The sequence below is a fragment of the Ooceraea biroi genome, chromosome 11 (assembly GCF_003672135.1).
Source record: "Ooceraea biroi isolate clonal line C1 chromosome 11, Obir_v5.4, whole genome shotgun sequence".
Lineage (NCBI taxonomy): Eukaryota > Metazoa > Arthropoda > Insecta > Hymenoptera > Formicidae > Ooceraea > Ooceraea biroi.
In genome coordinates this window covers 10197130-10224362 of record NC_039516.1, presented here as the reverse complement: position 1 = coordinate 10224362, position 27233 = coordinate 10197130, and the positions used below count along the sequence as shown (strand labels likewise).

Genomic DNA, 27233 nt, shown 5'->3' with positions numbered 1-27233 from the left:
CTTTGCGAGATAGAAAGAAAGACATTTTTCTATTTTGTGATAACTATTTTTAATTAAATTAAAAATAGTTGTTCTGCTCTCAAGTGTTTCTTTTTTCTTTGCTGATCCGTAACACCAAAAACGCATGATTAAAGTAAGAATTAAAGCAAAAGCGGTTTAAAAAGAAAAAAGAAAAACTGACCAGTAAAACTCGATTGTGCACGTCTTCATGAAGCACTATACTATAAGAAATTTTCAGTCGCTGTTTGGCTTTTCTTGTAATTAATCGTTGCTGTTAATTCTGATCATAGCATATTATTGGAATGTAAAGAGCGGTGCCTCCGATACTTTGAAAAGGTTCAATAAACATTAACTTGCATGTACAGTGTCAACTCCATTCAATTATTTGATAGTTAAGTAAACTTCAAATTAAATCAAGCCGAAAACATTAAAGGATTTAATATAATTAATTTTTTTAGCGACACGAATTTTTTGTCGAGAATTGCCTTGATCAGAGTAATATCTTCGGACGAGGACATTTTCTATACAGAATTCTACAATTTGTTTGTCCACCAAATCTCCTTAATTCCAATCGTAACGAATAATTTCCTTTCAATCGATTTCAGTCAATATTTTCACTGATCATTTCCTTTTCGAATCAAGGCAAATCCCGAGTCACGCTTGTTCATAGTATTGAACACAGATATCAGAATGGAAAAGTGCGAAGAAACATTCTCGCTGCTCCCGAACGAACGCACGATGGGATTTTTAGAAAGGCTTGATGGATTCAAGATGGGATTAAAGTGAGTAGAGGTCCTCTGGTGCTCTCGACGAGCGTCGGAGGGCCAGAGCCAGAGACTCGATTATGGGGCACCTCCGCAAAAATAACTCCGCGCGAATACTGTTCCTCAAATTAGTCAAACACAACCGATAGCGGCTATATAAGCAGCAATCTGTTTAGCGCAAACCTTAATCTCTAATCAAGCCTCTGCCAAGCTCTTTTGTACGTAGACATCAACGGAGGGTGCGATGAGAAAATTAGGTAGAGCCGGTGAGGTGGATACACGTCAATTTTGAAACCTTGTAGACACTGTGGTCGTCCGGTAAGCCTCTACCTACTTCTATTTTCTCTATTAATTCTCACTTAATATTGTTCCTTTGAGAACGGCGATTACACTCAGCAGAACGATATAATCAGAAACATACCCGAACATCTTAATAAGACGTCGTTGTGCGACGTTGAGAAAGGCTTGTGCGAAGAGCTGGAGAATTAAGAGAGGATTGGTGATGAATCTTTACCAAGTAAGATCACTCTTCCTTTAGTCTTCCTTTAGTCTTCATTTCAATCTTTTCGTTTTGGCCTTTCTTTCAATCATTTGTTGAAATGATGTCAAAATGATGACTGAAATAACTGTTATCGATAAGTTATTCTTCTATGAATTGCAAGAATACTTTGTATACTTTTCAATCAGTGTGAAAAAAGTGATCAATCTCGTAGAGGCTTCTATTTCGATTTTACGTGTAATTGCATCTGCTACAGTTATATTTTTTCATGATGAGACAATGATGAGATCTAATAACGATGTTGAGGATAAAAGATTTGAGGAGCACCCGATTACGCGGTTTTCTTCTTTTTGTTTTTCCTCAAAAAATCTTTAAAAATCTTCAAAAATCATTCCATTCACGTATGTCTTCATTTGTTATTGACAATGAAATTTTTATCTCCGAAACCGTTATAGCAATTCATTACTGGTAAGCTCAAGTAATCCTTAAATTAATTTTACGAGAAGAAGTAAAACTTTTAGCATGAAATTACGTTGCCGTGTGAATTCAAACGTAATTATATTTCTTCGCTTACTCTTTCTCTGATTGATTCATCTATCTTAGCTTCAGCATTATTATTAACGCATCTGCTATTCCCGATTCCGCACTGTAGATTAAATCTGCATGGCGGAGTTTCTACCGCAAGAAATCTTGCTTGCCACAAGCTTGCGGGTGTTTAATGGGGCTTTAGAGGGACTCTTGAAACTCCTAGCAAAACTCTTCTTCTCTAACCCGGGGTATCGCTCCTCGCCAGAACTGGCAGAATGTATTCACTCACTGCTCACGCAAAACAAGCGAGCACAGACAAAAAGAAAGAAAGAAAAGATATACTATTGACCACGATAACCGACATACCAATTCTCAGTGGCAATTCATTCTAAGTCGCTACAATATACTTGTGAAGGGATCACGTAATCCCTTGTTTCAGGAGCACGACAGCGTGATGTTCGGTGAGATCTCGCCCCATCACGAGTACTATGACAGCAAGTCGTCCACGGAGACACCGCTGAGCTACAACCAGCTCAATTACAACGAGAACATCGAGCGCTTCTTCAAGAGCAAGCCGCCGATCGCCACTATGTACGGCAGCGACGAGGAGAACGTCAATTCCAGCAACGAAGGCGGTAAGTGCAATATTTCTTTTTTAGAACTTAAAATAAAACTCTAAATTTGTCGAAGAAGATAACGTTTTCTGTTTCATTTTCAGCGAGGAAGCACATGTCGCTAATAAACAGCAGCGGTGCGAGCGGCAGCGGCAGCGCGGGGAATCTCAGCAGCAGTTCCAATAATCAGACGAGCTCGGCAAGCCGCGGCGATGCTAGCAACAGCAATACCACCACCGTGACGGAGAGTTTCAAGCCGCCCACGCTGACGGAGTCACTGCTGAATCGTCACAACGAGGATATGGAGAAACTGATAATGCAGAAGCACCGAGAGTTTCGCTCGAGCATCAAGAACAAATTAAAGGACGTGCGCATCAAGACGGAGAAGACAAATGGTGCAGATCAAAGCTCTCACTATGTCAATCAGGGTCACGGGATCAAGAGGAGCGGCAGTCATAGCTGGGAGGGTGACAACTTCAAGGTACGCGTTTTATAGTCGAAAGAGATTGAGTTTTGAAATTAAATATCTTATTAAATAAATAAATTTAATTAGTTAATTAAATAAAAAAAGCGACAATTGTATCATTATTAGTTTAATAATCCTATGTTTCTTGTGTGACGCAATTAAAAAGTAGAAGTTTTGGTTTCAATATTAAAAATATAGATATATTGGGTCGTCCGGAAAGTTCGTGCCGATTTTGAAGGAAAATTCAAAGGCAACATTTTTTTATGTCGATAAATATTTATTGTCTTATGTATGCACCGTTTTGTTTCACAACCTTTGTCCATCTTTCACGCAACTGGAAGATTTTATTCTCCCAGAACTTCTTAGGTTTCTCGGCGAAAAACTCCTCAAGGTGGTTTTTTATGTCGATCAAAGAGTTGAAGTTCTTGCCGCTAAGAGAATTTTGCAAAGACCTAAATAAGTGAAAGTCTGAAGGTGCAACTGGTGAATACGGTGAGTGAGGTAGCACATCCCAGCCAAACTCCAACAATTTTTGTCGGGTAGTCAAAGAAACATGAGGTCTGGCATTGTCCTGATGGAACACGACGCTCTTCCTATTAGCTAATTCTGGACCTTTTTCCTGAATCGCTGTCTTTAATTCGTCCAGTTGCGAGCAGTACTTATCTGCATTTATCATTTGGTTGTGTGGTAGGAGCTCATAATGTAGGATTCCTTTCCAATCCCACCAGACACAGAGTATGACTTTTTTTGGATGAAGGCCAGCTTTCGGAGTGGTTAATGGTGGTTCATTTCGCTTACCCCAGGATCTTTTTCGTTCTATTGAGTCGTCCGGAAAGTTCGTGCCGATTGTGAAGGAAAATTCAAAGGCAACATTTTTTTATGTCGATAAATATTTATTGTCTTATGTATGCACCGTTTTGTTTCACAACCTTTGTCCATCTTTCACGCAACTGGAAGATTTTATTCTCCCAGAACTTCTTAGGTTTCTCGGCGAAAAACTCCTCAAGGTGGTTTTTTATGTCGATCAAAGAGTTGAAGTTCTTGCCGCTAAGAGAATTTTGCAAAGACCTAAATAAGTGAAAGTTTGAAGGTGCAACTGGTGAATACGGTGAGTGAGGTAGCACATCCCAGCCAAACTCCAACAATTTTTGTCGGGTAGTCAAAGAAACATGAGGTCTGGCATTGTCCTGATGGAACACGACGCTCTTCCTATTAGCTAATTCTGGACCTTTTTCCTGAATCGCTGTCTTTAATTCGTCCAGTTGCGAGCAGTACTTATCTGCATTTATCATTTGGTTGTGTGGTAGGAGCTCATAATGTAGGATTCCTTTCCAATCCCACCAGACACAGAGCATGACTTTTTTTGGATGAAGGCCAGCTTTCGGAGTGATTAATGCTGGTTCATTTCGCTTACCCCAGGATTTTTTTCGTTCTACATTGTTGTAAATGATCCATTTTTCGTCACCCGTCACTAATTGCTTCAAAAATGGTACGTTTTCGTTGCGCTTGTACAGCGAGTCACAGATGGAAATGGGATCCATTAAATTTTTTTCGGCCAAATTATGCGGAACCCATACATCATAGCGACTTACGTAACCAAGCTTCACTACATGATCGTGGACAGTGGTTTTCGATATTTTCAGTATCTCTGCTAATTCACGTGTCGTGTAGCGCGGGTTATTCTCGATCAGTGTCTTGATTTGGTCATCATCAGTAGTAGAGGGTCTGCCCGAGCGTTCTTGGTCTTTAAGGTTAAAATCACCAGCTCTAAACTTAGCGAACCACTTACGTACGGTTCTTTCAGCTAAAGCGCCTTCTCCGTAAACAGAACATATCGAATTTGTTGCTTGTGAGGCATTTTTGCCTTTCCGGTAATAGAAAAGCATCAAGTGTCTAAAATGTTCTTTGTTTTCTTCCATCTTGAAAAGAGTACAAAACTGACACGAATCAATTTATCTGAAACAACTTTTTTCCTAAAGATGCGTTGAAATGTCACCTTTAAGCATATGTATATAAATCGTATGTTTTCAATAACATTGATATATTCAGACATGTTCCAACGCCATCTATTAAAAATCAGCACGAACTTTCCGGACGACCCAATATTTTAAATATTCAAATGTGATGGTCCATGAGGTAAAATGCTTGGAAACAGGTATCGAAGCATGACAAGAACTCGAGAAACACGACAGATCCGGCGAACCTTACGACTACCATCGCCAACATGAGCAATAATCAATCGACTGTGGTGCAGACGGGGGCGAACATCAACCTCTGGCTTCCGCTGTCAGTTACCGTACCCTCCTCTTCTGTGCCTGCTCAACCCTGCGTTCCGTCCCAGAAGTAAGTCATTGTTCAAATATCAGTAATACATCTTATCATATTTTATTATCATATTATGTTACATCTTATCGTTGAATATTACATTTTAAAATATGTATTGAGAAAATATATTAAGATGGACTGTACAATTAAGTTACACTTGCACGTTGCAGTACCAATTCGGACACTATACCCAAATTTCCGTTACTGCCATCGATGATACCGATATATTATATGCCGGTACCGCAACCTAGTGAATCCGCAACAGCGATGTCGTCGTCCCAGAAAAAGCTGGATCCACTGCCGTCAGCGCAATCAACGCAGCAGAGTCCTTACAGTAAGTATCTTGTTTGAAATTAAGCACGATCGAATTGTAAAAAATAAAAAATGAAGTAAAGAATTCGTATATTATTATTTTTTTTTTTCTTATTTTTATCCATATAATTATATACAGGGTGAGGCACCTAAAACAGGCCACCCGAATATCGCGGCTGTTATTGGTGATAGAAAAAAATATGTCAGACCAAACTTGCATGGTTTCAAGGGACACATAATTTGTTCTAAATAGTTTTTTATTAGATGAACGCGTAGGAGGTCATATGAAGGTCAGCTTCGTTTTTTTAAATGGTATGATATGTTTTTTTACGTACCATCTAGTAGAGCGTTTGAAGATGCGCACATTGATCTACGGGTCAAAATCATTCAAGGTCACTGAAGGCTAAAATTTCTAAGTGCTAGAACTTTTTCATTTCTGAGTTTACGGTATTTTCAATAGCAGAGAACTCTAGGCAATATAAAATAAATTATTTTCCCTTGCAGTTTCCCTTCAGTGACCTTGAATAATTTTGACCCGTAGATCAATGTGCGCATCTTCAAACGCTCTACTAGATAGTACGTAAAAAAAACATATCATACCATTTAAAAAAATGAAGTTGACCTTCATATGACCTCTACGTGTCCACCTAATAAAAAACTATTTAGAACAAATTATGTGTCCTTCGAAACCATGCAAGTTTGGTCTGACACATTTTTTTCTATCACCAATAACAGCCGAGATATTCAGGTAGCCTGTTTTAGGTGCCTCACCCTGTATATTACAGGTTTTCCAAAGTAGTTCGTAATTAAAATACGAGAAACATAAAACTTGAGATACTAAATTAAAAATTAAATTAGCATTAGAATTGCGCATTTAGGATTAAGGTTCCCTGTGGGCAAAATAAAAAAAAGTTTTCTAAACGTTTATTCTAGTACCTTACGTCGCGACAGCAATGGCTGGGGTGATTTGTCCGGCAATGATCGGTACACCGCCGCCACGCGCGATGATGTACCGACCTTTCCTGATACCGGAACAAGCACCAGCAACCTCGACGTGCGAAAATCAGCAACCGTCCGGTGACAAGTGTCAAGCTAGCCAGGCGACCAGCATACAGGCCGAGCCGGGGAGCATAATGGCAATGTCCGAATCTTCCAAGAAGGTAAGATGATTATTAATTGAGAAAGATACGTGCCATCTACGAGATATTCATCACAGAAGAATAGATAAAATGCATTCTGTTGCCATTAGAGCTTTAATTAATTCCGATTAATATAAATGTTTATTAATCTATTGGGTTGGCCAAAAAGTAATTGCGTTTTTTTTATATAAATAAAAGGCGAATTTTTCATGGGAAACAAAAACTTTATTAAACAATATATTGTCCATTTTGTTTGATTATCTTTTGCCATTTTTCAGGCAACTTCAAGATTCCGCGCTCAAAAAAGTTCTTATCTTTTTCAGCAAAAAACAATTCCAACAACGATTTCATATCCTCATCAGCAGTAAAGGTTTTACCATTCAAGGCGTTTTGCAAAGAACGAAACAAATGGTAATCTGATGGTGCCAGGTCTGGCGAATATGGTGGATGTGGTAACACATCCCATCCAAGCTGCAACAATTTTTCACGAGTGACCAAACTTGTACGTGGTCTAGCGTTATCATGGTGAAACACAACACCTTTGCGATTCACCAATTCTCGACGTTTCTGTTTGATGGCATCATTTCATTTATCCAGTTGACGACAGTATACGTCTGAATGAATGGTTTGATTCCTTGGAAGCAGCTCAAAATACAGAATACCTTTAAAGTCCCACCAGACTGACAGCATAATCTTTCTTTGGTGAATATCTGCTTTTCAAATGCTTTCAGCAGGTTCATCACGCTTGCTCCACCATCTTTTTCGTTTGACGTTGTTGTAGACGATCCATTTTTCGTCGCCTGTTACATACGTTTCAAAAATGGATCATTTTCCTCACGTTTCAAAAGAGAATCGCAAATGTCAATACGCTTAGTGAGATGAATTTCTTTGAGCTCATGTGCTACCCAAATATCGAGCTTACTAATGTATCCAAGTCGTTTTAAATGGTTTTCACACTCGATTTCGATATGTTAAGATTCTCAGCAATCTCTCGTGTCGTTAAACGCCGATTGGAATCGATCAGTGCCTTTATTTTGTCATCATCAATTTCGATTGGCCTTCCTGAGCGTGGTGCATCTTTCACATTAAAATCTGCAGATCGAAATTTAGTAAACGAATTTTGACACTGCCGCAGTTTTAAAGCATCTTCGCCATATACATGACATAACTTTTTATGAGCTTGCACAGCGTTTTTCCCTTTTCGGAAGTAATAAAACAAAATATGACGAAAATGTTCTTTTTGATTTTCCATTTTGAAATCGACGGCAAACAAACAATTGTTAACGAAATCGTGTACTTTCTTTTTGTAAAACAAGCTTGAACTGTGAGTTGTTAACCTACATAATGAATTTGCGGTTTAGAATGAAGTTAGTTACATTTCAAGATATGTATATCCATCTATTGGAAAAAAACGCAATTACTTTTTGGCCAACCCAATAGATTTAATTAATCGAAATACTACTAAACTAAATGACTTGTCGAATTTTAAAAGCACGAACGTATAAAAATGGTTCCTTTGTGCGAATGGACGACCTGAAAACCACAATATGATTCAGTGGGTTCGTGATTTTTCTCACTATTTCACATTTCAATTAATTATATTGACAGGTCCTGTCGCCTGCTGAAGGACTGTTCTCGTCGTGCATGAGCAACGACGATGGTGGCTGCTCGAGCATGGATCTTCTGACGCCGGTCACCATGAAAGAACACCGCCGGCCGACCGATTACAACGGAGACGAATCGAGCTCGTCCAGCTTTTATAGCAGCTTCCTGTACAAAAGTAGCGACAGCAGTTGCAATCCAGATCAGAAGACGTGCGAAGGCTCCTCCAAGGTAGAGAATCAAGCAATGCTCGAAAGACGTCTCGAAAGATGTCTCAATCTTTCGTATGTCTTTCAGGAGCTTTTTAACCGCTCCTGCTTCCATGTTTGCATATCCGGTTACAAAAAAATGTGATAAATTTGCAGGAACATACAAAGTGCCATCAAGGAAGGCGCCGGAGAGATCCACCTTGGTTGGAGGGCGTCCAATTAACACCGGAACTAATCTACGAATATCAAATGCATCCGAAGACGTTGAATGAGGTATTGAAGGCCGACATGGAAGCAATGAAGAATTTTACTCAGCCGTTGCTAGTGGATGATCAGCTCGGGCAGCACTACTTGGATCTCGAAGTGGAAGGTTTGAGTAAGGAGCTCGTTCTCGAAGATGAGATTACGTCAAGCGGAAGCGACAGCGGCAGTAGCAGTAGCGGCAGTTGGACTGAATCGCAGGTAAAAAATTAGATTTTGTAATTATAAGTTACGTAATTCCTTAAAATTTGGCAAAATATATTGGTGAGATGGTAAATCACTACATTTTTCAAGGAAAAAATCGAGATTCTGTTTTGTGAGGATAGAATTCCGATCTTTAAAATTTTTATACCTGGTTTGAAAATTTTTGGGGATAAATATATTATCTTTACTTTGCAAAATTGAGATAAATACATTTCTGGTATTCTTTAACGCTTAAAATATCAGCTATAGCACTGTTTCTCTCTTAACTTTTTTAATCGAAATACAAGTTTTGCAGTATCAGTAGTTAATTCGTTTTACATGTTTACAACATAAGGAGACAAGGAGGATGGTGAAATATAGCAAGCTCGTAATGATCCACGAGGAAAACGCGCCTCTACCGCCTCCGTTAAAATCCCAGACGATACCTTGCCAGCAATCATAGGACGATTCACCGTCGATTCACCGTCAACAATTCCAGGATAATGTTCGTAATCGTCACACTCGCATTTTCGTCACCGATAATTCGATTCGCAAATGGGTCCAACAATTTTTTATCTTTGATCACAGTTAGATATTTATGGATCAAATATTAATAAAAATTAGATTTTTCTTTTAACGTTTTGTAATCAAATTTTGCTCGAAACAAGGGATCAGAATAAGTTGAACAGGTTCTCTGAATTGATTCAAACATTCTTACACATTGCAAATATAAACCGACTATTGTATATGAACAACGAATGAAATGCATTCGGGCTGAGAGACACATGAGTTCATTGACGTTCAAAGATATCGGCTGACCACTCGAGTCACCGAGAAAACTAATTCAGGTACAAAGCTGGAGAGGATATTTAAAGTTGCCTTAGCAAAATAGCGAATTTCAGCGAATATTTTTCCAAAATTTCAACGCGAAATAGTAATACGCGTTAATTAATTCATTACCGAGCGAAGTACATTTGCATTTATATTATATATTTGGCTTTTATATATATATATATATATATATGCAGGGTGTCCCGGGTTTTAACCGACAAACTGCGGGAGCATATTCTACTAGTGGAAATAAGAAAAAATTCTTATATCGAGTTTGCTTAGAAATGCTTTATTACAAAGTTATAAACCAATATTGAAAAGAAATATGAGATAAGTAACAACGGAACATAGTGTAGAATTTGGAAGGTCGAAGATGTTTATGTTACGTGTATTCACGTGTATTCATGTTCACTATGTTGAAACGATTCAGTATGATTGTTACTTTCACAACAGTAGCTGTTAGATTTCAATCGTCGTGTCAACTAGCAATTACTATCAGAATGCCAAAAGTGTTTTCAAACGAGGAATACACTGATATTCATTTCGTGTACGGATTCTGTGACGGAAATGCACGAGCTGCCGTACGAGAGTATCAACGTAGATTTCCTAACAGGAGAGTACCAGATAGATTTAAAGCAACGAATTACTAATTCAGTTACTGAGATGCAAGAAAATTTTCAGGAATGTCGTACCGTAACAAATTCTGTACTACGTCGATGTCTAGCTTGTATCGATGTGCAAGGACAACATTTTGAAATGCGTCACTAAATCATTGCGTAGATAATTTTTATTTTTGTGAAAAAATCCGTTGTTACTTATCTGATATTTCTTTTCAATATTGGTTTATAACTTTGTAATAAAGCATTTCTAAGCAAACTCGATATAAGAATTTTTTCTTATTTCCACTAGTAGAATATGCTCCCGCAGTTTGTCGGTTAAAACCCGGGACACCCTGTATATAGATTTGTATCACATTATGTATCCTTCTTATCACAGATAAAAGTTTCTAGTTTACTAAGGATAAATCCCATTTGGCGAGCGCGTATCGACGTGTGAGCATTATTCTTTATTGCTGAATATTGAAATAGAATAACGCTCGCGTCGTCGCGGTCGCCGAATGGAACTTTAATTAATAAAATCAAACAAAATGACGAAATGCTTTTCTCCGAGATGCGTCGAACATAAATTCATAGTACAAAAAGATGAGATGCATTTAATATATTTATCTGTGCCCATGCATACACGTATACATGTACACTATTTTCGATATAGCGTTCGTAGTACACGTTTGTATTTTATCCACGTATGTAAGACTTGATCGAAAGATTTTTACGTGGATTTGTACATCCGATTTTTGTACTCGATCCGGATAATTAATGGGAACGTGAACGGAATGCGGAAAACTTTTGATAGAGTGATATTCTTATATCCGTTTTTCTACAGCAATTTTCGATACTCTTTTTTTCGAGTCGCAAATTTTTTTATACGTAGGTACTTCCTGTAGGATTCATTTTTGTAAATGTCGGGAGAGCGCACATCCACTCGTATCTATAAAGATTAAATTGAATTGTCGACAGTATGTGTGTATGTGTGTTTAGTTTCTGTATAATTATTTTTTCGCTTTCCACGTGAAAGGAAAAGGTCAATGCAAGTCTATCGAACGTCTCAGAAAGATATACATGATTTATAGATATTTGGTGAGACGCTCCATAGATGTAACGTAACTTTGATATACTTGCGACCGGCCTTGCTTATCAGTAAGCAACCGTTTTATGCGAGAACGTGCATTTCACTCGAGATACGTATAATTATAAGCGCCGCTTGTAGCTTTCAAGAGCCACAATTGAGCATAAAGGAGACCATCCTACTAGCTATCATTGCCCTATCATGACACTCGTGATACATCATCGTGATGTACCTACCACCATTTGTATATTTAGCGTTTTTGATATCTCTGAAAAATATTTCGACCAAATACACATAGAGCGATATATATTATATAGGATATAAGATTACATAGGATAAGAATATATATTTAGATTTATCGTACGATATATGCATTTCGCCTGTTTTTCACGCCAGCTTTCTCTGGCAATTCGTAAATGTATTTTTAAATGTCAATTTAAAGATTGATGCGACAAAGAGAGAAAGAACAGTATATTTTTCCTGATATATTCGCGTCCGCAAGAACGCTTTATTTGTTAGAATTTTATAAATTTTTACTGATCGCAAATCTCGTCCAAAAATTTATAAAGATATTAGCAATAAGAAGCTCGCGTAATATTGATATATATATTTCCATGATTTTGTACGATACTTTTCTTCTGAGATTTGATAAAGTTTGACAAACTTTCTTATCATTAATTTGATTAGATTTTGATGACATATTTAAATTTACTCGATTAATATAAATCCGATAGATTTTATCAAATATATGAAGCAATAATCATCGACATTCGATAATTGCTTTTAATTGGAATTTATTTCCATAAACAGATGCTCGAAATCGAGTTTTATCACGTGCGACAACAACGATTAACTATAATTAGTCAAATTTAATCTCGTCCATCACATGTCTCAAAAATAATAATCTACGTGAAAGCCTGCCAGGCATTGCTATTATTAATCGAGTAATTAAAATTCGGAGTTACGTAATCACCATCATTCCGTTGCTTGCTGCGATGCGAATTTATTTCAGAAAAACGCGGACGAGCAAATTAGCGCGGATCCTTTGATGATATAAATATTACGATGTACAACCGGTGGTTTATTTTGTATAGTATTTTGTATACTGCGCGTTTCCGACGTACACTGGCCGGTACGAAGATTGCGTTGTATATCGGCGAGAGACGATATTTTATATATCAATAATTTAGTAGATCGATTTAACGGGATAGTAATTTTTATCCCGAAATCTAGTCGAATTCGTCGTAATCCGCAGCCGTAGTTTTCGCGTAGAAGATATTTTCTGTGCGAAATCGTGCACAACGACTGCATTTCCTTGAAAAATGCGTGAGATCATCGATATTGAATTTTAATGACCTTTCTATCGCGTTGAATAAGATATTTTTTTGAATAAGATATTAATTTCATGGAGTTTTTTCCTTAATTACATATTTCTTGATTAGATTCTTTTAAACGTGCATTTCCGTAATGATAATGAAATAAATAATTGTGTGGAAGCTATTAATATCTAAAATTTTGCGGTAATTAATTTTTATAAAATTATTTTATTTCACAAACTTATCTTGTATCTTCCATATATAGTATATAATATCAAAATAAGAAATATCTTAGCTGTATGGAAATGTCGAAAGAGTCCTCCAGCATTTTCCTCCTTTATTAGTCGGATTTTTATATCGCTTTTCGATCTTTTTACCTTTCGACATTATCTGGGATTGGAAGGATTACGACAGGATTACATCACATTGAACGCGTAGCAGTTGAATAAGTTTTATTGTACTGACTGTGTGACTCATCAAGATAATATATATACACGATGTGAATCACAAGCGCGTGATGAATTTACACGTGGAGAATGAGGGGTACGACGGTACAGAAAATATACATCTACTGTGCACGCGCGAACCACCGAGCACGGCTTTCGCATATTATCTTAGCTGGTAAACGTGTAAACTCGTTGTATCCCGAATAAATGCTAAGCGTAGAGCACTTCTACATTTATTGCAACTTCGTCGATGAATAAGATGAGACGAATTAGACTCCTAATGTGGCACACGTAAAAAAGATAATCCAGATCTGACTGGAGTACAATAAATAGTGGCAAGAGCGAGGAATAAGATTCTCTCCGTTGCACGCGAATTGCACGTTGCCCGCATTCTCTTATCGACGTAGCATTCTTTTTATACATGCGGGCGATTATGTATGACATAACAAAATGGATAAGAAGGAAAAGCGAATAAGAAAATAACAAGTAAACAAGAAAATAAGAGATATGTATACCTGTGCGCGCGCTCAGCCACAAAAGATTGTTGTCCAGAATAAATATAAAGAATTAAATTAAAGTATCACGTAATTTGAACACATAGATTAATTAGTGTTACATGTATCTACAATCTAAGCGCAGAATTCTTAATTGATTTAATTCTTAATTTCAGAGATTAATCGAAAGCTTGAACATTATCTTTGGCGACTGAGCTGTCACATTTTTCGATGCAATAAATAAATTGAATTATATTGCATGTATGATTGTGTATATAAATTTGATCGATCGTGGCGCGTACACTACGTTAAACACAATTTTATGTTGAAATTAATTTTACAGAACGCTCCAGGCTCAAGTAAATTAATGCAATATTAGAACAGAACGCTCTTTCTGTTCTTATCTTTTCGTGTTTCATTCATGATCTTCAACGTCTCTTTCACTTTTTCAGACACACGTAAACTTTCGCGGCTGGGCGCGCAGAAAATCTCAGTGGTATTTACCGCGAGGAAGTGAAGTTAGTCGTCCTGAAGAAGACTCAGTGGGTCCTCGACGATCTTCTCGGCCGTCTTCTTCAGGTCCCTCGTGACCGGTTTCTTCACGGCCGGTCTCGAACTCGCCATTGCTGCCGTCTTCGTCTTCGAGTCTTTCGACGCGGTTGGCTGTTTGCCGAAGATATGGCCGTCATCGCCGTCGTCGTCGTCATCGTCCGCGAACAGGGATTTCGACGGCGCGGCGATTTTCTTAGGAACAACTTTCTTCGTGGCGAACAGATCTAGGTCGTCGTCGTCGTCACATGGCGCGTCGCCGAAGATACTCTTTAGGTTCGAACTCTTGGCTTGATTATCGGCGGGATCGGGCTTGGACTCGGAGAACGAGGCGCTGTCCGACTTTTGTGATTGGCCGGATGACTCGACAAACAGGCTGGAATCATCGTCGTCGTCGTCGTCGAAAATGTTATTTTTCTTGCGCCCAACGGGAGCGAGACTCGGAGGCTTTTGACTGTCTAGCTTCGTCTTGCTGGACGTGCTGCCAAACAGACTGTCGTCCTCGTCGTCCTGTGCGCCATTGTCGTCGCCGAACAATCCGATCTTCGCGTCGCGCAACGGTTTCCTCACAGTTTTCTTCGACGGAACCGTGGAGAATAAATCGCCACCGATGTCGTCGTCTGCGAACAGGTCCAAGATCTTCTTCGGCTCGCTCGACTTCTTTATCACAGTGCTGGAGAACAGGCTGTCGTCGGGCTCGGAGAACAGCAGGCTCTTGCTCTTTTCTGGCGACGGCGTTTTCGTGACGAATGCGAACAACTGACTAGGATCCTTCAGCGGATCATGGCTGCTGTCGCGTAGAGGATCGCTCGGCTCCTCCGCGCTCGACTCTTCCTTGGCTTCGCTCCGTTCGTCATCTACTTCCTCGCGCTTCTCGTTCCTCTTTTCATGGACGCTCTTCGACGCGTCCGATTTTATGCCGATGTCTGATCGCGTCAATTCGCTGTCTCTGTCGTCTGAGGCGCTCACATCATTGTCAACATCATTGTCAACCTTTCTGATCACGGTGTCTATAAGAGGTTCGGCAGTAATAGGCGGCTTGTCCGATCGCTCGCCATCGATCGGCGAAAGTATCGGCGCTCTGCCGAACAGCGTGTCTTCCTTCTGCGGGTCCTCCGGCAGGTCTGGTGGTACATCGAACAAATCTTCTTCGTCAGTGGACGGCGACAGTAAGGTATTCTTATTGACACTCATCGAGCTTTCCTTACTGATGCTACCCAGCTCGGACTTGTCGTCAACCGAGGGAGGATCGATCGTTGAGCGGTGAGTGTCACCGATAGCCAAACGATTGGCGGCGCTGGCCGGGGCGGTAAAGGAGTCTTTGGTGGACGAAGAGATACTAGCGTGGCTCTCCTCCTGAGAATTGTCTTGAGCATTGTCGACAGTGTCGAAGTCGATGCCGCTGTGTCGGAGCGCGGATTTCCGAGCGTGTCGACTCTGAGGACGGCGCTTCGCTTGAATCCTCACTCGACTCTGAAATAAAATCAAATGCGACGCAACATTAATAAAGAAAAGCATGTGAAATATCCGAGATTCGTCATCAATATCAATTAAACAATAACTGTACATGAATAGATATCAAATTAATTAAATGATGCAATACCTTGGACGCAGTAGTGGACAATGTCTCTACTTGAGCCAGATCGTCGAAGCTTATGGCCGCTTCGGCGTTGCTGGTGGTGGAGATTGTCGAATAAGAGGACTCCTTCCGCGCGCTGCCTTCTGCCGAGCAAATTCTCATTTAAAATATCAATTCAGAATTAATTTAACGCAACATCATAAGTACACGAGGTAGAAGATTCTTTTATTTTATTTAAGCGATGATTACCCGACACGCTCGGAGGCGAAACGCGGCCAGTGCGGCCGCCGCTATCGCTGTCCACGGCGTCCTCGTCCTCGTCCGTCTTGTCCTCGCTCTTCCGCCACAACGGCGGCGCGTCCATCGGCGAGAGGATCTTCAAGTCGCCCATCTTGCCCATCAGGTTCTTTATCTTACCGGATACTGATCTTCGCGGCACTTGCTGCTGATTGCTCTGCTCCTCGATCGACGGCGAAGTGGTCGTCTGGATGTTTAGCGTCCTCGGCGGCGAATTCTTCTTCGTCGCGCCATCGTTCTCGTCGACGCTGGCCGATGCCTCCTCGACGTCCGCTTTATGCCTCTCGTCGCTTACGTCTCTGACGATGTCCGATTCCGAAGCCGCTGCGGCGACACGACTTACATCCGAGAATCCTGTCGGGTTCTTACTTTCCTTAGAAGGTTTTTGCGCCTCTTCAGGAACATCTTTCCCGACTTCTTCCTTGGATTTAGACTTCGATCGGTCGTCTTCGTGCATCACTGTCACCTTCTTGCTGAACAAATCGTCGTAATCGTCGTCCTCGAACAAGAGACCGCGAGTTTTCGTGGTTTCGGAAAATAATTTGTTCTCCAATAAATTGTCCTTGCTTCTCTTCTCACTTTCCAAACTAGAGACGTTCTTAGAGACGCCGGTCTTTGGTTCGGTCAATGCCTTGTCTTTTTCCGCAGAAGTGCGTTCTTTGCTACTCGTCTTGCCCGAGAACAGATCGTTCTCGTCCTCGAAGAGGTCGCTTTTACGCTCGCTCTTCGATTTCGTTGGCTTCGTGCCGAATAAATCGCCGTCCTCGCCGTCGTCGTCGTCATCAAACAGGCTGATCTTCTTTTTCTCTGTCTTTACGCTTTGCGATTGATCTGGAAACATTTCTCTCATGTATTACAACATTTTATGAAAAATGTGCAGTTATAACGCTCTTTCTTGAAGATAAATAAAGATAATATATTAAAGGAAACCAAACTGTGTATCTAACTCACCGACGCTGTGAGTCTTCGGCGCTATTGAATCCGGGCCACGCTCACCGAACAGGCCATCCGAAGCCGCGTCCGTCGATTTCGACTTCAAGGCTGCACCAAATATATCGACGTCCGGGGCATCTTTGCCGCCGAATATGTCCATGTCGTCGTCGAACAAACCGCTGCCCTTTGCAGGCGGCTTCGTTTTGTCGTTCGACGACGTGGCAGCAAAGAAGTCTGTGCTCTTCTGCGACCTGGAGCCAGAGCTGGCCGCGGAGAAGAGCTCGTCGCCGGAATCGGAGTCGTCGAAGAGCGACGAGACTTTGGACTTCGCCGTTCGCTTTGAGTCCGCCTTCGAGGGCAACGGCGGCGGTCCGAACAGATCGTCGTTCTCGAAAACGTCGTCTTGCAAAAACGCTGACGAGACGTTCTGCTGTTCCTGCTGTCGTGGTTGCTGCTGCTGCTGATTGCTGTTGGAGTTTACCGAGCTGGCGGGATCGAGCGTTCGCGCCGCGAATAGACTGTCACTGGCGATACGTTCGCGATAAATCTCCTCGGACTTGAGCCTCGTCGAGGACATTTCTGGGTGGAAGTTCCTATGAATGTTAATAACTTTATTAACAATAATATTTGTACATGTAACACCTCGACATGATACATAATTTTATATTACTATTAATAATATATGTGTGTGTATATATTTTGTATAACGTACATATATTATACACATAGTATGCCGATCTATATGTACAATCAAAAGTGCATATAAGTGCATTTCTTAATAGCACAGCAAATATTTGTAAAGAAAATATTTATAAAGTGCTAACTTGTTTTCATTTAAAAATTCGTCTGAATTTCAGCGATAAACGGGCACTGCGATAAATGACCTGCGACCTCGATTCTACTTGATGTTATGCATAATGCGCGTGATACGTTATCGCGTGATAACCCGCGATTTTGCTCGTTAACTCAAGCCTGCTGTACACCCAATATTTTGTTTATAGATCGCTCTGATTTATTTATACAAGAGATTTATCACTTCTTCAACGGAATTAAATAATCGCAATTGGATGAAGACACATTCATAGCATTACGCAATTATCAATCTTCGTGGGTTTACTGGACAAACAAGAAATTGTATTTTCTATTTATATTTATCTAATAAATTGTGCAGAAAATTATTTCTGCACATATAGTATCGAGAGAGAATTCTTGTGTACAGAACAAGAGATTTGGCATAAGAATATTTTCAAAATAATTTAATTCGCGAGACTTTTTTCAAATATAAAGTAAATAAAAGATGAAGAAATCCTATACTATTACCTATCTGCAATTAAATGTCTCTTAATAGTCAACTAATGAAGAACTTCTGTGGCAATATGTTTGGACTAGCCTAAACTACCGAGACAAACCGTATAACTTGAATCGCCGACTCTTTTCAAGCAAGATACCGAATAAGAAATCATAAAAAAGTCCTTCAACGGCGCGTTTTACATGTACAAACGGACATGGAGCTCGGATGTTAAATTCAACGGCAAACATGGGCATTGCGAGAGTCTCCGAATGTAAATCGAAAGAAAAAAAGAGAGACACGCGATGAAGAAACCTAGCGACCAGGAAAAAGCAATAACGAAGTTGAATGCGTCGTCGACCATTAATGTCGATGATCAAATCTGATTTATTGATTTGCCACCTTTTTTCCCATACAGCATCGATTAATACAGAAAGCTTTCAGGAAGGTTTTAAAATCATTTCAAGATTTCACATTTCATATGCAACATTTCTGAAAGGATTCCGCAATATGTCATATGAAATGTTGCAACAGAAATGTTTCTAAAACCTACCACATGCAGTAAATTTGAAAAAATGTGAATATTGTAAAAAGTAAAATTATATATATATATATATACCTAGACCAAGTATTCGATCTTTAGTGAAGCTAACCAGTTGACAAAAAAATGCATTATCTTCACGTATCCTTTTTTTCTTTCAAATATAAGTGTTGGTTGAACAGAGAATTATATATCTATATAATTCTTTCCTTTTAATCAACTATTTGGAGGAAGAAAAAGGAAAATATATAATATAAGAATGGCTCTTTGTCAATGTGCCAACAATTCACGCTTTTTAAAGGGAAACTTGGTGAATACTTGGTTTAGCTATGTATGTGTATATCTATATATATCTTATATATATAGATATATATGCATATCTATATACATCTTATATATATTATGTATTTTTTTCATTAAGCATATTTCAGAAATCATATTTATTATATTAATCAGATTGCAAATATTAAATAAAAACGTACAATAAAAATAATAAATACATTTTATATATAATTTTTATTATAACTTTTTAGTATTTGCAATCTTCTGAATACTCGTATAATAAATTTAAATATAATTTCTGAAGTATTTTCAATTTATTTTAATAAGAGCTATGTAATTTGTGTGCAACATCATAGGAAAGTTTCAAAATTATTTCAATTAACCTTTAGTAATATATCAAAAAGATTTCAGCTATTTTAATAATCTTTCGGCAATGTTTCAGAAAGGTTGCAGATTGATCTATACCTTTCAGCAACCTTTCTATAAGGTTTTGAATGCAAGTGTCGCGGACATTTTGCTATTCCGGAGTTGTCTCATAACTGTTGCAGAAACATTTTGCAATGTTTATGAGATGCTTTCATCTGTCAGATGAAATACTTCTGAAATATTTCTGAAATGTTTTCGTGCTGTATGGGTTGTATCCTGTTGCTACGTTGACGAACGGGAGATATGGTACGGAGCGCCTCGTGTTCGGTGCTCGTTGCCGAATGGGAGGTAAGATGTTCCTAGAGGTCAACGTCGACGAGGGAGGGAGGAACGATATATAAGAGCCGGATTCGGATTTCGGAGTTGATAATCGTCTCTTCTTCCTGGTATCTCTCTTTTCCTTGTTGAACGAAAAATCAAGATGAGGGCTCTCGTTTGCTGCGCAATCTTGTTGCTGGTGTGCGCGTTCGCACAAGTGGAAGGTATATAAATATCAGCGTGGGAAGACGGAAATTATTGTCCGGATGCTGCGAGATTGCGACGTGCGATAGAGTAATTCGTAACGAATACGCAGACGACGATATTCTTCTGGAACGTTACCGATTCTCCTTTTCCGCGAGACTTTATCTTGCCGTGCAAACGCCAAGGTGCCTCACGTTCCGCAATCTCGGTGCCTCTGTGACTGATTTTTCAATGAGTTCAGCTACGTAATTATAATTATATCAAAATCAATACGTAGCATGTAGGAGCAATAATGCGAGAAATGTATACAGATGCTCACAGGTTGCATTTTCTATCCATGTAGTTCACACGATCTATTTTTACATAGGTGGCTGCCAATACAAAGAAGAAACTCTAACCGTGGGTAAACATCATCGTGACTGCTTAACGATCACATGCCACGAGAACGGTTCGATGTCTTCTCTTGCGTAAGTGAACATTTTATTTCAAATCGTCTTTTAAGATATTCTCGTCATTTAGTGCAACTGGATATTCTGTGGAACCACGCGCTATTCCGAGATTGCATATATTTCGTACTGTGATTAAAACTTAAAGGAGATTTATTTTGCTTATTTAATATGTTTGATGCTATTTTAATATAATGTCAATTATTTAGTCAGGAAAGCCGGGATGATTACACATACAATGACCTTTTGATAACCGGTTTTCTCGATTTCCAATGCACATTCTGAAATCTTGATAAAAAAATAATAGCAAATTAATAATAGAAGATCGATAAAAAATCGCTTTTCACGATTGCTGTTATTATCTGTGATTAATGTACAAATTCTGAGCTATTCTGAGCCATATTATACAATGAAATCATAAAGATTATAATTCCATTTACTGAATATGGTGTACCTACCGCAATGAAACAATGTATTGCGATATAAGAAATAATACTTTTGAGACCTTTATCTTGTTTCTGTTAATATCTTCTTTAAAAGGTAGTATTTCTTATTAAATTATTAATTTCTTATTAATAATTATTGCATAGCAGAATCTGCAAAATAGTTTCTATCACAATTTTGGTAATAGTGTTCGTTTCAGCACATTCAATCTTATGTCGTTTCTTTCCAGATGCCCTGTAATGCAGTGCAGAAATGAAATCGGCTACCAAGAGACGGATCTTAGCAAGCCTTTCCCGGAGTGTTGCGCAAGACCGATTTGTCAAGATTAAACTAGGACACGTTGGACAATGGAATATTCTCTGTTAAAAATATTTTTAATCCCGCAAATAAATATCGCTTTTGTCTGAATTCAACGAAATACAGTATTGTCGTTTCTGCACTTGCCTGTGTTATTTGCCGGCGGCAGATAGAAATCATGATGCCTCTCGTGTGATCCTTTCGCGCGATAATTGATAATTTATTCAAATATATTTTACGTTGCTCACTATTTGTAGTTCCTCGTCACACATACACGTCTCCTGTAGCTAGTGGAAAACATCCAAGAGGAAGATTCTTTCGCGCGACGAAATACGGAAACCAACATGACACTTTTCCTCTTCAATCAGCCTTTACTCTACGACTCTAAATTCCTCGAGCTAACCGAAGAACACGGTGCTTCTGGCACGATCCACAGCACGCGTAACGCAAATAAACGCTACTTTCGCCTGAATACGTTCGCCTAGTCGACCTCGATTTTCATCACTTGCAATTCTCTCTCTTGTCCAGTCGTTGAAATAAGCAGGAAAAGGAGATTTTTTTATCCGAATTAATCGGAGCACGACATTTATGCGTTTGCATTTTTCACTTGCCTCTCATTTAAAGTTAAGAGAAGACGTAACGATCTCCAGATCTCAGAGACTCTTTTTAAGTTACAGCTTGAAATTAAAAGAGAAAATACTTGCAACTGAACATTTTCTCTGGACATTTGATCACTTCAGTCCAAATCACTCGGAATACATTTTTCGTGTACGCTTGTGGCGATTTCTCAAAATTAAACGACCGAAAACCGATGAGAGCAAGAGACGGAGAGAATCGACACAACTGACGGCGGACGACACATTTCGGCCGCGTTGAGAGAGCACTGAAGAAGCTCGCCTTGGACACGCGTGGTATTTACTCGCCGCCTGGTAGAGCGCGTAATGGGTAAGGCGAGTGACTAATGTTTGGATCATCAATTCAATGGCATCGTGAGCACTTGGCACGCGTGTCAACGCTATAAAAGAAGAGAACCCCATCGCGGGCTGCAACGAGAGAATATTGATATTTTAGCACGTTAAAAGTGTCTCTTCAAAACATCCCTCTTGAAAGTACTTCTTAAGCAATTACCCGAGTGTCTCTCAAGAGGGATCAAACGATTCGGTTGCAGTCAGCCACGACGATATCTCATTTATATTCCAAACGTTAATCGCGTCAACGAAAGACCACGAATGCGCAACAGAGCCACGATGATTCTTTGTTGGTCGCTGGCCTCGGGAAACCTTAGTACCGTATGTGTCATCGGATACGTTTCCACCAGCGTGTAACACGAGAGTCTAAATATCATATAATTCAAATATTTACCGTTTAATTCAACGTATACGTCTGATAGAACTTTGTACTTGATATTCAATCTTAACTAATTTGATATTTAGTTTCATTAAGAGGGAGTTTAAGTCTAAGCCCAACACGACACTGCTACCGATATTGCTTCAAAGTGCTCCAATTAATCAAATTTCGCTTTACGAGCATTTGTGCGTTTGACGCATTGAAACAATCTTGTCTATTCAATAGCAATTCTAATTCGACACTCAGTTAGTTCCCACGCATATCTTCATCTGAGAAGATCAAATTAGCAGAAAGATGACTTACCACAAGCCAGATCCGGCCGTGTTATCAATACTGGGCGGTCGCATCGATATCCCGCTGCTGTTATCGATGTTCTCGACGATTGCCGATATATCCTGCACGGGATTCTCGGCCGATGCGATCCGCGAACTGTGGTCAACCGCGATGTTATCGTCGAGGAGGCCTCTCACCGCCTCGGCATTGCTCCTCGCGCTATCGGAATTCCCTGGCGCGTCGCTATCCGACGACTCGGAGGACTCCCGCCGTCGCTGCATTATCCGGCTCGACAGTTTCCTCTCGATGTCGGACGCCAGCGCATCGCCGAATATTGACACCGTGCCGGCTGGTTTCTGCAAATGGAAATGCGAAAAAATATTATCACGTGTCCTTTAAAGAAAATTGAACTTTGTCAGTTCACGGAGATCTTACAAATCGCACCGGCAACTTACCTTCTTATTCGACTCCCGGGTGGTGTTCGTGGATGACGGTGCGCTCGTGGGTGTGCGGGACTGCTTCTTCGGATTGCCAAACAGATCCGCATCGTCGTTCTCGTCGTCACTGAACAGACTCGGGGAGTTGACTTTGGTCTCTGGCGTACTCGTGGTGACACCGGGTGCTATAACGTCCAGGAATTTCTTTGGCATGTCCTCCGTGCCCGCGGGAGGATAAGCACTGTCGCTAGCGGTCGGTTCCCTCGCGCGTCTCTTCACGGGCTTCCTCGACGAGAAGATATCCGAATCGTCATCCGCAAACAGATCATCTATCTCTGACTTTGGTTTCGTCGCTGAAAACCCGAGGATTCATCGTCGATTAAAGAAGATGAGTGCGAGAAACGAGCAGTGGGAAGGTGTGAGAAGAACACAAAGACGCGTACAAACTATACTAATCGGTGGCGGCACGTCAATACTGGGCGGTATAATATTACTACTCTTGTAGGAGGATCTGATCGGCCTATCCTTCCACAGATTCGCGGACACCCGGTCGTCGAAGAGGCCCTTCTCGTCGCCGAACAAATTGTCAGAGCGGTCACTGAACACGTCGTCATTCTTCTCCGATGCAAACAGGTCGTCTACGAAAGACAGAGATTCAATGAATTAATTGTTTTATAATTATTTCATCCGTGGCGTTTTTGCAAACAAGACTCGTTAATCGTACCTTTGAATCGATTGATCGACGACTCACCGGCCTCGTTCATAGTGACAGGCTTCTGCGACTGGCGAACGGTGCCCAATCGTTTAGCCAACTCCTCCGCGAAATTGGGCGCCGCCTCGCTCGATGTCTGCAACGAAAAACGGGAATTGAATCGTTTTTCGATGTTTCAGAAGACCAGAATCGTCGTAAAGGAAATTGGTTACCTTCGACAGATTATTAGGCGTGACAGATTCGGAGGCGGAATTGATGTTGTTCTGAGAGACGGCCTTGTTGCTCATGTACGGGGCGTTGCTGTCCGGATCGTTATAATCCGAGTCGCTCGAGGACGACAACCTCGCTGCGTTCGCCTCTGGATTGTGCCGGCCATTGAGCACCTTCCTCGCATTTACGTCTTCTCTCTCGTCGCTCTCCGATTCTTCTCTCTCCTCCTCGTCTGCCTGCTCGGACTCGCTGCTGCTACTCTCCAAGCCGACCTTGTCCGATGCCATCCACTTATCCGAGCCGATGACGTATGGCAAGGGTCGATCCTGATACGGATCGTTAGGTCCCACGATAACACTGCAGCGATAGTTACTCTTAGTGTTGATTTTAGATGTGCAACGATAAAAATAATGAGAATCTTTACCTAAATACCACACCGCCATCGTCTTCCTCTTCGCTGTCGCTGCAAGCCACATCCATCACTTTGTACTTCTCGTCCATTATGCTCAAGCCCTGCTTAACGCTCTCACTTATGCTGGCTATGAGATTCTCGGGGGTCGAATCTTGGGGCTTTGTTTCCTGATAAATCGACAAGAATTTATCAATGACAGAGCGTACTACGTTTTGCAACGGAACATAAATATTAGCTTCTCGAGACAAATGCTCACTCGTTGCTTCTCTTCCAAGTTCCCCTTGAGCTCTATGTCATCCTCCTGCACGCGACTCTCAATGAATTGAGTGTTGGCCAGAGCTAGGGACGTATTAGTGACGTTGTCCACCAGTATCCCAGTCTCCTTTAACTGCGTCGCTAGTGTGTCCAGCGCGGCTTGTGTCTTGTTGGCTTTGGATACCAGATTCTAGAAGATAAAACAAGAATGTGGCACACAAACAGCGAGAAACGGGCGTCACGGGATGAGCATCGTACCTCTGAGAATTGCTGAAGATGCTTGAGCAGTCCGACGTCACCTGCCAGGCTCCACTCTCTCCTCTTCTTCCTCATCTCTTCCGTGGTCCAGGGATGATCCCATGATTTGTCTATACCATCCGACACGTCCTGCCGACCGACCAGATGCGCCGATCAATCGAGAAACAATTCTACTTCTTGCGATCAATACGAGAGCGATCGTAAACGAGCAATAGCTACAGCGCGCGTATCTCGCTACGTGTAATCTATCTCAAGCCAAATATGAAATAGATACCAACGTTTATCGATATCAAGCTTGGACGAGGAAAAGAAAGTCGCAGAATAGTTCAGAGTGACTCGACAAGAACAATCACGCGGGCGAACGAGAGGGAACGCCGCGACTGGACGACCGATCTCGCAAACTGAAGGTAGTTTTTTCACAGTTTGGTTCACGCCGTTCCGCTGTTTTTGCGCATACACCTGTGCGCTAACCTAAAGTGCATTCTCGGCGGGCGAGTGTCGGCATGCCGTTCTACATTTCACTCACCATGTCGAAGCAGCTCGTGCCCGCGTCGAGTACACGGTGAAGACGGCGAGACTGTTCCCCTCGCGATCACATTTAAGCGGGTCGGAGTCGACGGGAACCACCCCCTTCGGCCCAGCTCCTTCCCGGAACCTCCGCGCTGTGCGAAAGAAAAGTATGAAACGAGGAACGTGCGCTGACTCGCACCACGAACGACCGGACCGGCGGAGCAAGGCGAACTGAGCGCTGTCAGAAGTCGGTGCATCAGGGGCGGCGATAACGATGTATTGTACGCGTAAATACACACGCACACATACGCGCGCGATTATACGTGATAAATAAATAGAAGTGTCACTCGCGACAAGGAAAAATTAATTTCGAAGCGGAAGAAACGCTTGGAAATATACGCAAAGGATTTATCTCTCTCCGTAAATTAAATAACAGCAATTTCAACGAAATACTCGACGTTCGAGCAGAGAGAAACCTGAGAGCGGCCACCAGCCTCCTGACGTTTGGCGCCGCCTGACAAAGTGGACGTGAACTAGCTCGTTACGCTCGGTAATGATACAAGTGAGCATTTTCCAGCGGTACGGAAAGTACATACCATGAATAGCTACAATCCAGCGCGAAGCGCGGTAGTCCAGTGGTTAAGCGCGAGACTCGTACTTTGCCATCCGCGCGAGTTGGGTTCGAGACCGAGTTGTGATAATTTTTTTTTCGGATTTTTGTTTCTTTGTGTTTGCATTATATTTTTTTATTATGTACATAATAAATTAATGTAGTAAATAATTATTTATTATGTTTTATTATATTTTGGAGGTATACGTATATAATAAGACATAAACATATACATTTAACATTTGTAAACTTTTTATTTATTTATATAGTTTGTATACTGTCGAGTGTTTATTTATTATAAAATTCTGACATAACTGTACAGTGTTGCGGATGGAAAATTTATATAAAAGCATAAAAAACATAAATGCTTTTATATAAATTTTCATCCGCAACACTGTACAGTCATAGGCACAGAGGTTGTGACACTTTTTTTTAATGAGTCAGAATTTTATAATAAATAAACACTCGACAGTATACAAACTATATAAATAAATAAAAAGTTTACAAATGTTAAATGTATATGTTTATGTCTCATTATACATATACGTCCAAAATATAATAAAACATAATAAATCATTATTTACATAATAATTTATTATTTACATAATAAAAAAATATAATGTAAACACAAAGAAACAAAAATCCGAAGAAAAAAAATTATCACGACTCGGTCTCGAACCCAACTTGCGCGGATGGCAAAACACGAGTCTCGCGCTTAGCCACTAGACTACCGCGCTTCACGCCGAATCGAAGCTATTCATGGTACTTTTCGTACCGCTAGAAAATGCTCATTTTTAGATGTAAATTTCTCCGAAACCAAGGCTCATAGACCCAAACCCTCAAACACGACATTAATATTTTTACCTCCCCTTTCGAACGCACTATGACTCGTTCGAAAGTAGAGTTTACATGGGAAAGCTTCCTTGTGAATAGTTTGGACACGAATCATGTATCATTACCGAGCGTAACGAACTAGTTCACGTCCACTTT

The 27233-nt window shown here is 40.5% G+C and overlaps 3 protein-coding genes across 4 annotated transcripts in view; 2 read left to right on the top strand and 1 right to left on the bottom strand.

Moving 5' to 3' along the window:
- The window catches only part of LOC105278742 (period circadian protein), a 32785-nt gene extending 22866 nt beyond the window's left edge, over positions 1-9919 (top strand). The window contains exons 10-17 of the mRNA XM_020031431.2: positions 2207-2426; positions 2510-2886; positions 5027-5214; positions 5367-5530; positions 6442-6668; positions 8256-8480; positions 8615-8920; positions 9258-9919. Coding sequence (XP_019886990.1) covers positions 2207-2426; positions 2510-2886; positions 5027-5214; positions 5367-5530; positions 6442-6668; positions 8256-8480; positions 8615-8920; positions 9258-9365 — 1815 coding nt within the window. The 3' untranslated portion in view covers positions 9366-9919. The remainder of the gene's footprint in view (positions 1-2206; positions 2427-2509; positions 2887-5026; positions 5215-5366; positions 5531-6441; positions 6669-8255; positions 8481-8614; positions 8921-9257) is intronic.
- A 3251-nt stretch (positions 9920-13170) lies between these two features.
- LOC105278743 (WASH complex subunit 2A) lies at positions 13171-26121 on the bottom strand. 2 transcript variants are annotated; one of them, XM_011338050.3, is made up of 13 exons: positions 25650-26121; positions 25124-25252; positions 24867-25055; positions 24623-24777; positions 24201-24555; positions 24001-24124; positions 23720-23914; positions 23295-23629; positions 22870-23195; positions 17052-17626; positions 16053-16931; positions 15828-15946; positions 13171-15697 (listed from the first exon to the last, which is right to left on the bottom strand). In XM_011338050.3, the coding sequence occupies exons 1-13, from the start codon at positions 25650-25652 to the stop codon at positions 14195-14197; spliced, it is 4887 nt and encodes a 1628-aa protein (XP_011336352.2). In that variant the 5' UTR covers positions 25653-26121; the 3' UTR covers positions 13171-14194. The 2 variants fall into 2 exon arrangements, with proteins under 2 accessions (XP_011336352.2, XP_026829736.1); XM_026973935.1 differs by lacking the exon at positions 25650-26121 and having other exon boundaries at positions 24867-25039; positions 25124-25253.
- LOC113562983 lies at positions 19760-21361 on the top strand. Its single transcript, XM_026973936.1, has 3 exons — positions 19760-20052; positions 20400-20499; positions 21152-21361. Exons 1-3 carry the CDS (start codon positions 19992-19994, stop codon positions 21249-21251), a joined length of 261 nt encoding a protein of 86 aa, XP_026829737.1. The 5' UTR covers positions 19760-19991; the 3' UTR covers positions 21252-21361.
- Positions 26122-27233: the final 1112 nt, after the last annotated feature.

Coding starts and splice junctions, on each gene's coding strand:
- LOC113562983 (XM_026973936.1), top strand. CDS start 19,992: ATGAGGGCTCTCGTTTGCTGCGCAATCTTGTTGCTGGTGTGCGCGTTC. Junction 20,053..20,399: donor CGCGTTCGCACAAGTGGAAG/GTATATAAATAT, acceptor ATTTTTACATAG/GTGGCTGCCAATACAAAGAA. Junction 20,500..21,151: donor GGTTCGATGTCTTCTCTTGC/GTAAGTGAACAT, acceptor GTTTCTTTCCAG/ATGCCCTGTAATGCAGTGCA.
- LOC105278743 (XM_011338050.3), bottom strand. Junction 23,915..24,000: donor GTCGATCAATCGATTCAAAG/GTACGATTAACG, acceptor TGTCTTTCGTAG/ACGACCTGTTTGCATCGGAG. Junction 23,196..23,294: donor CCCGGGAGTCGAATAAGAAG/GTAAGTTGCCGG, acceptor TTCCATTTGCAG/AAACCAGCCGGCACGGTGTC.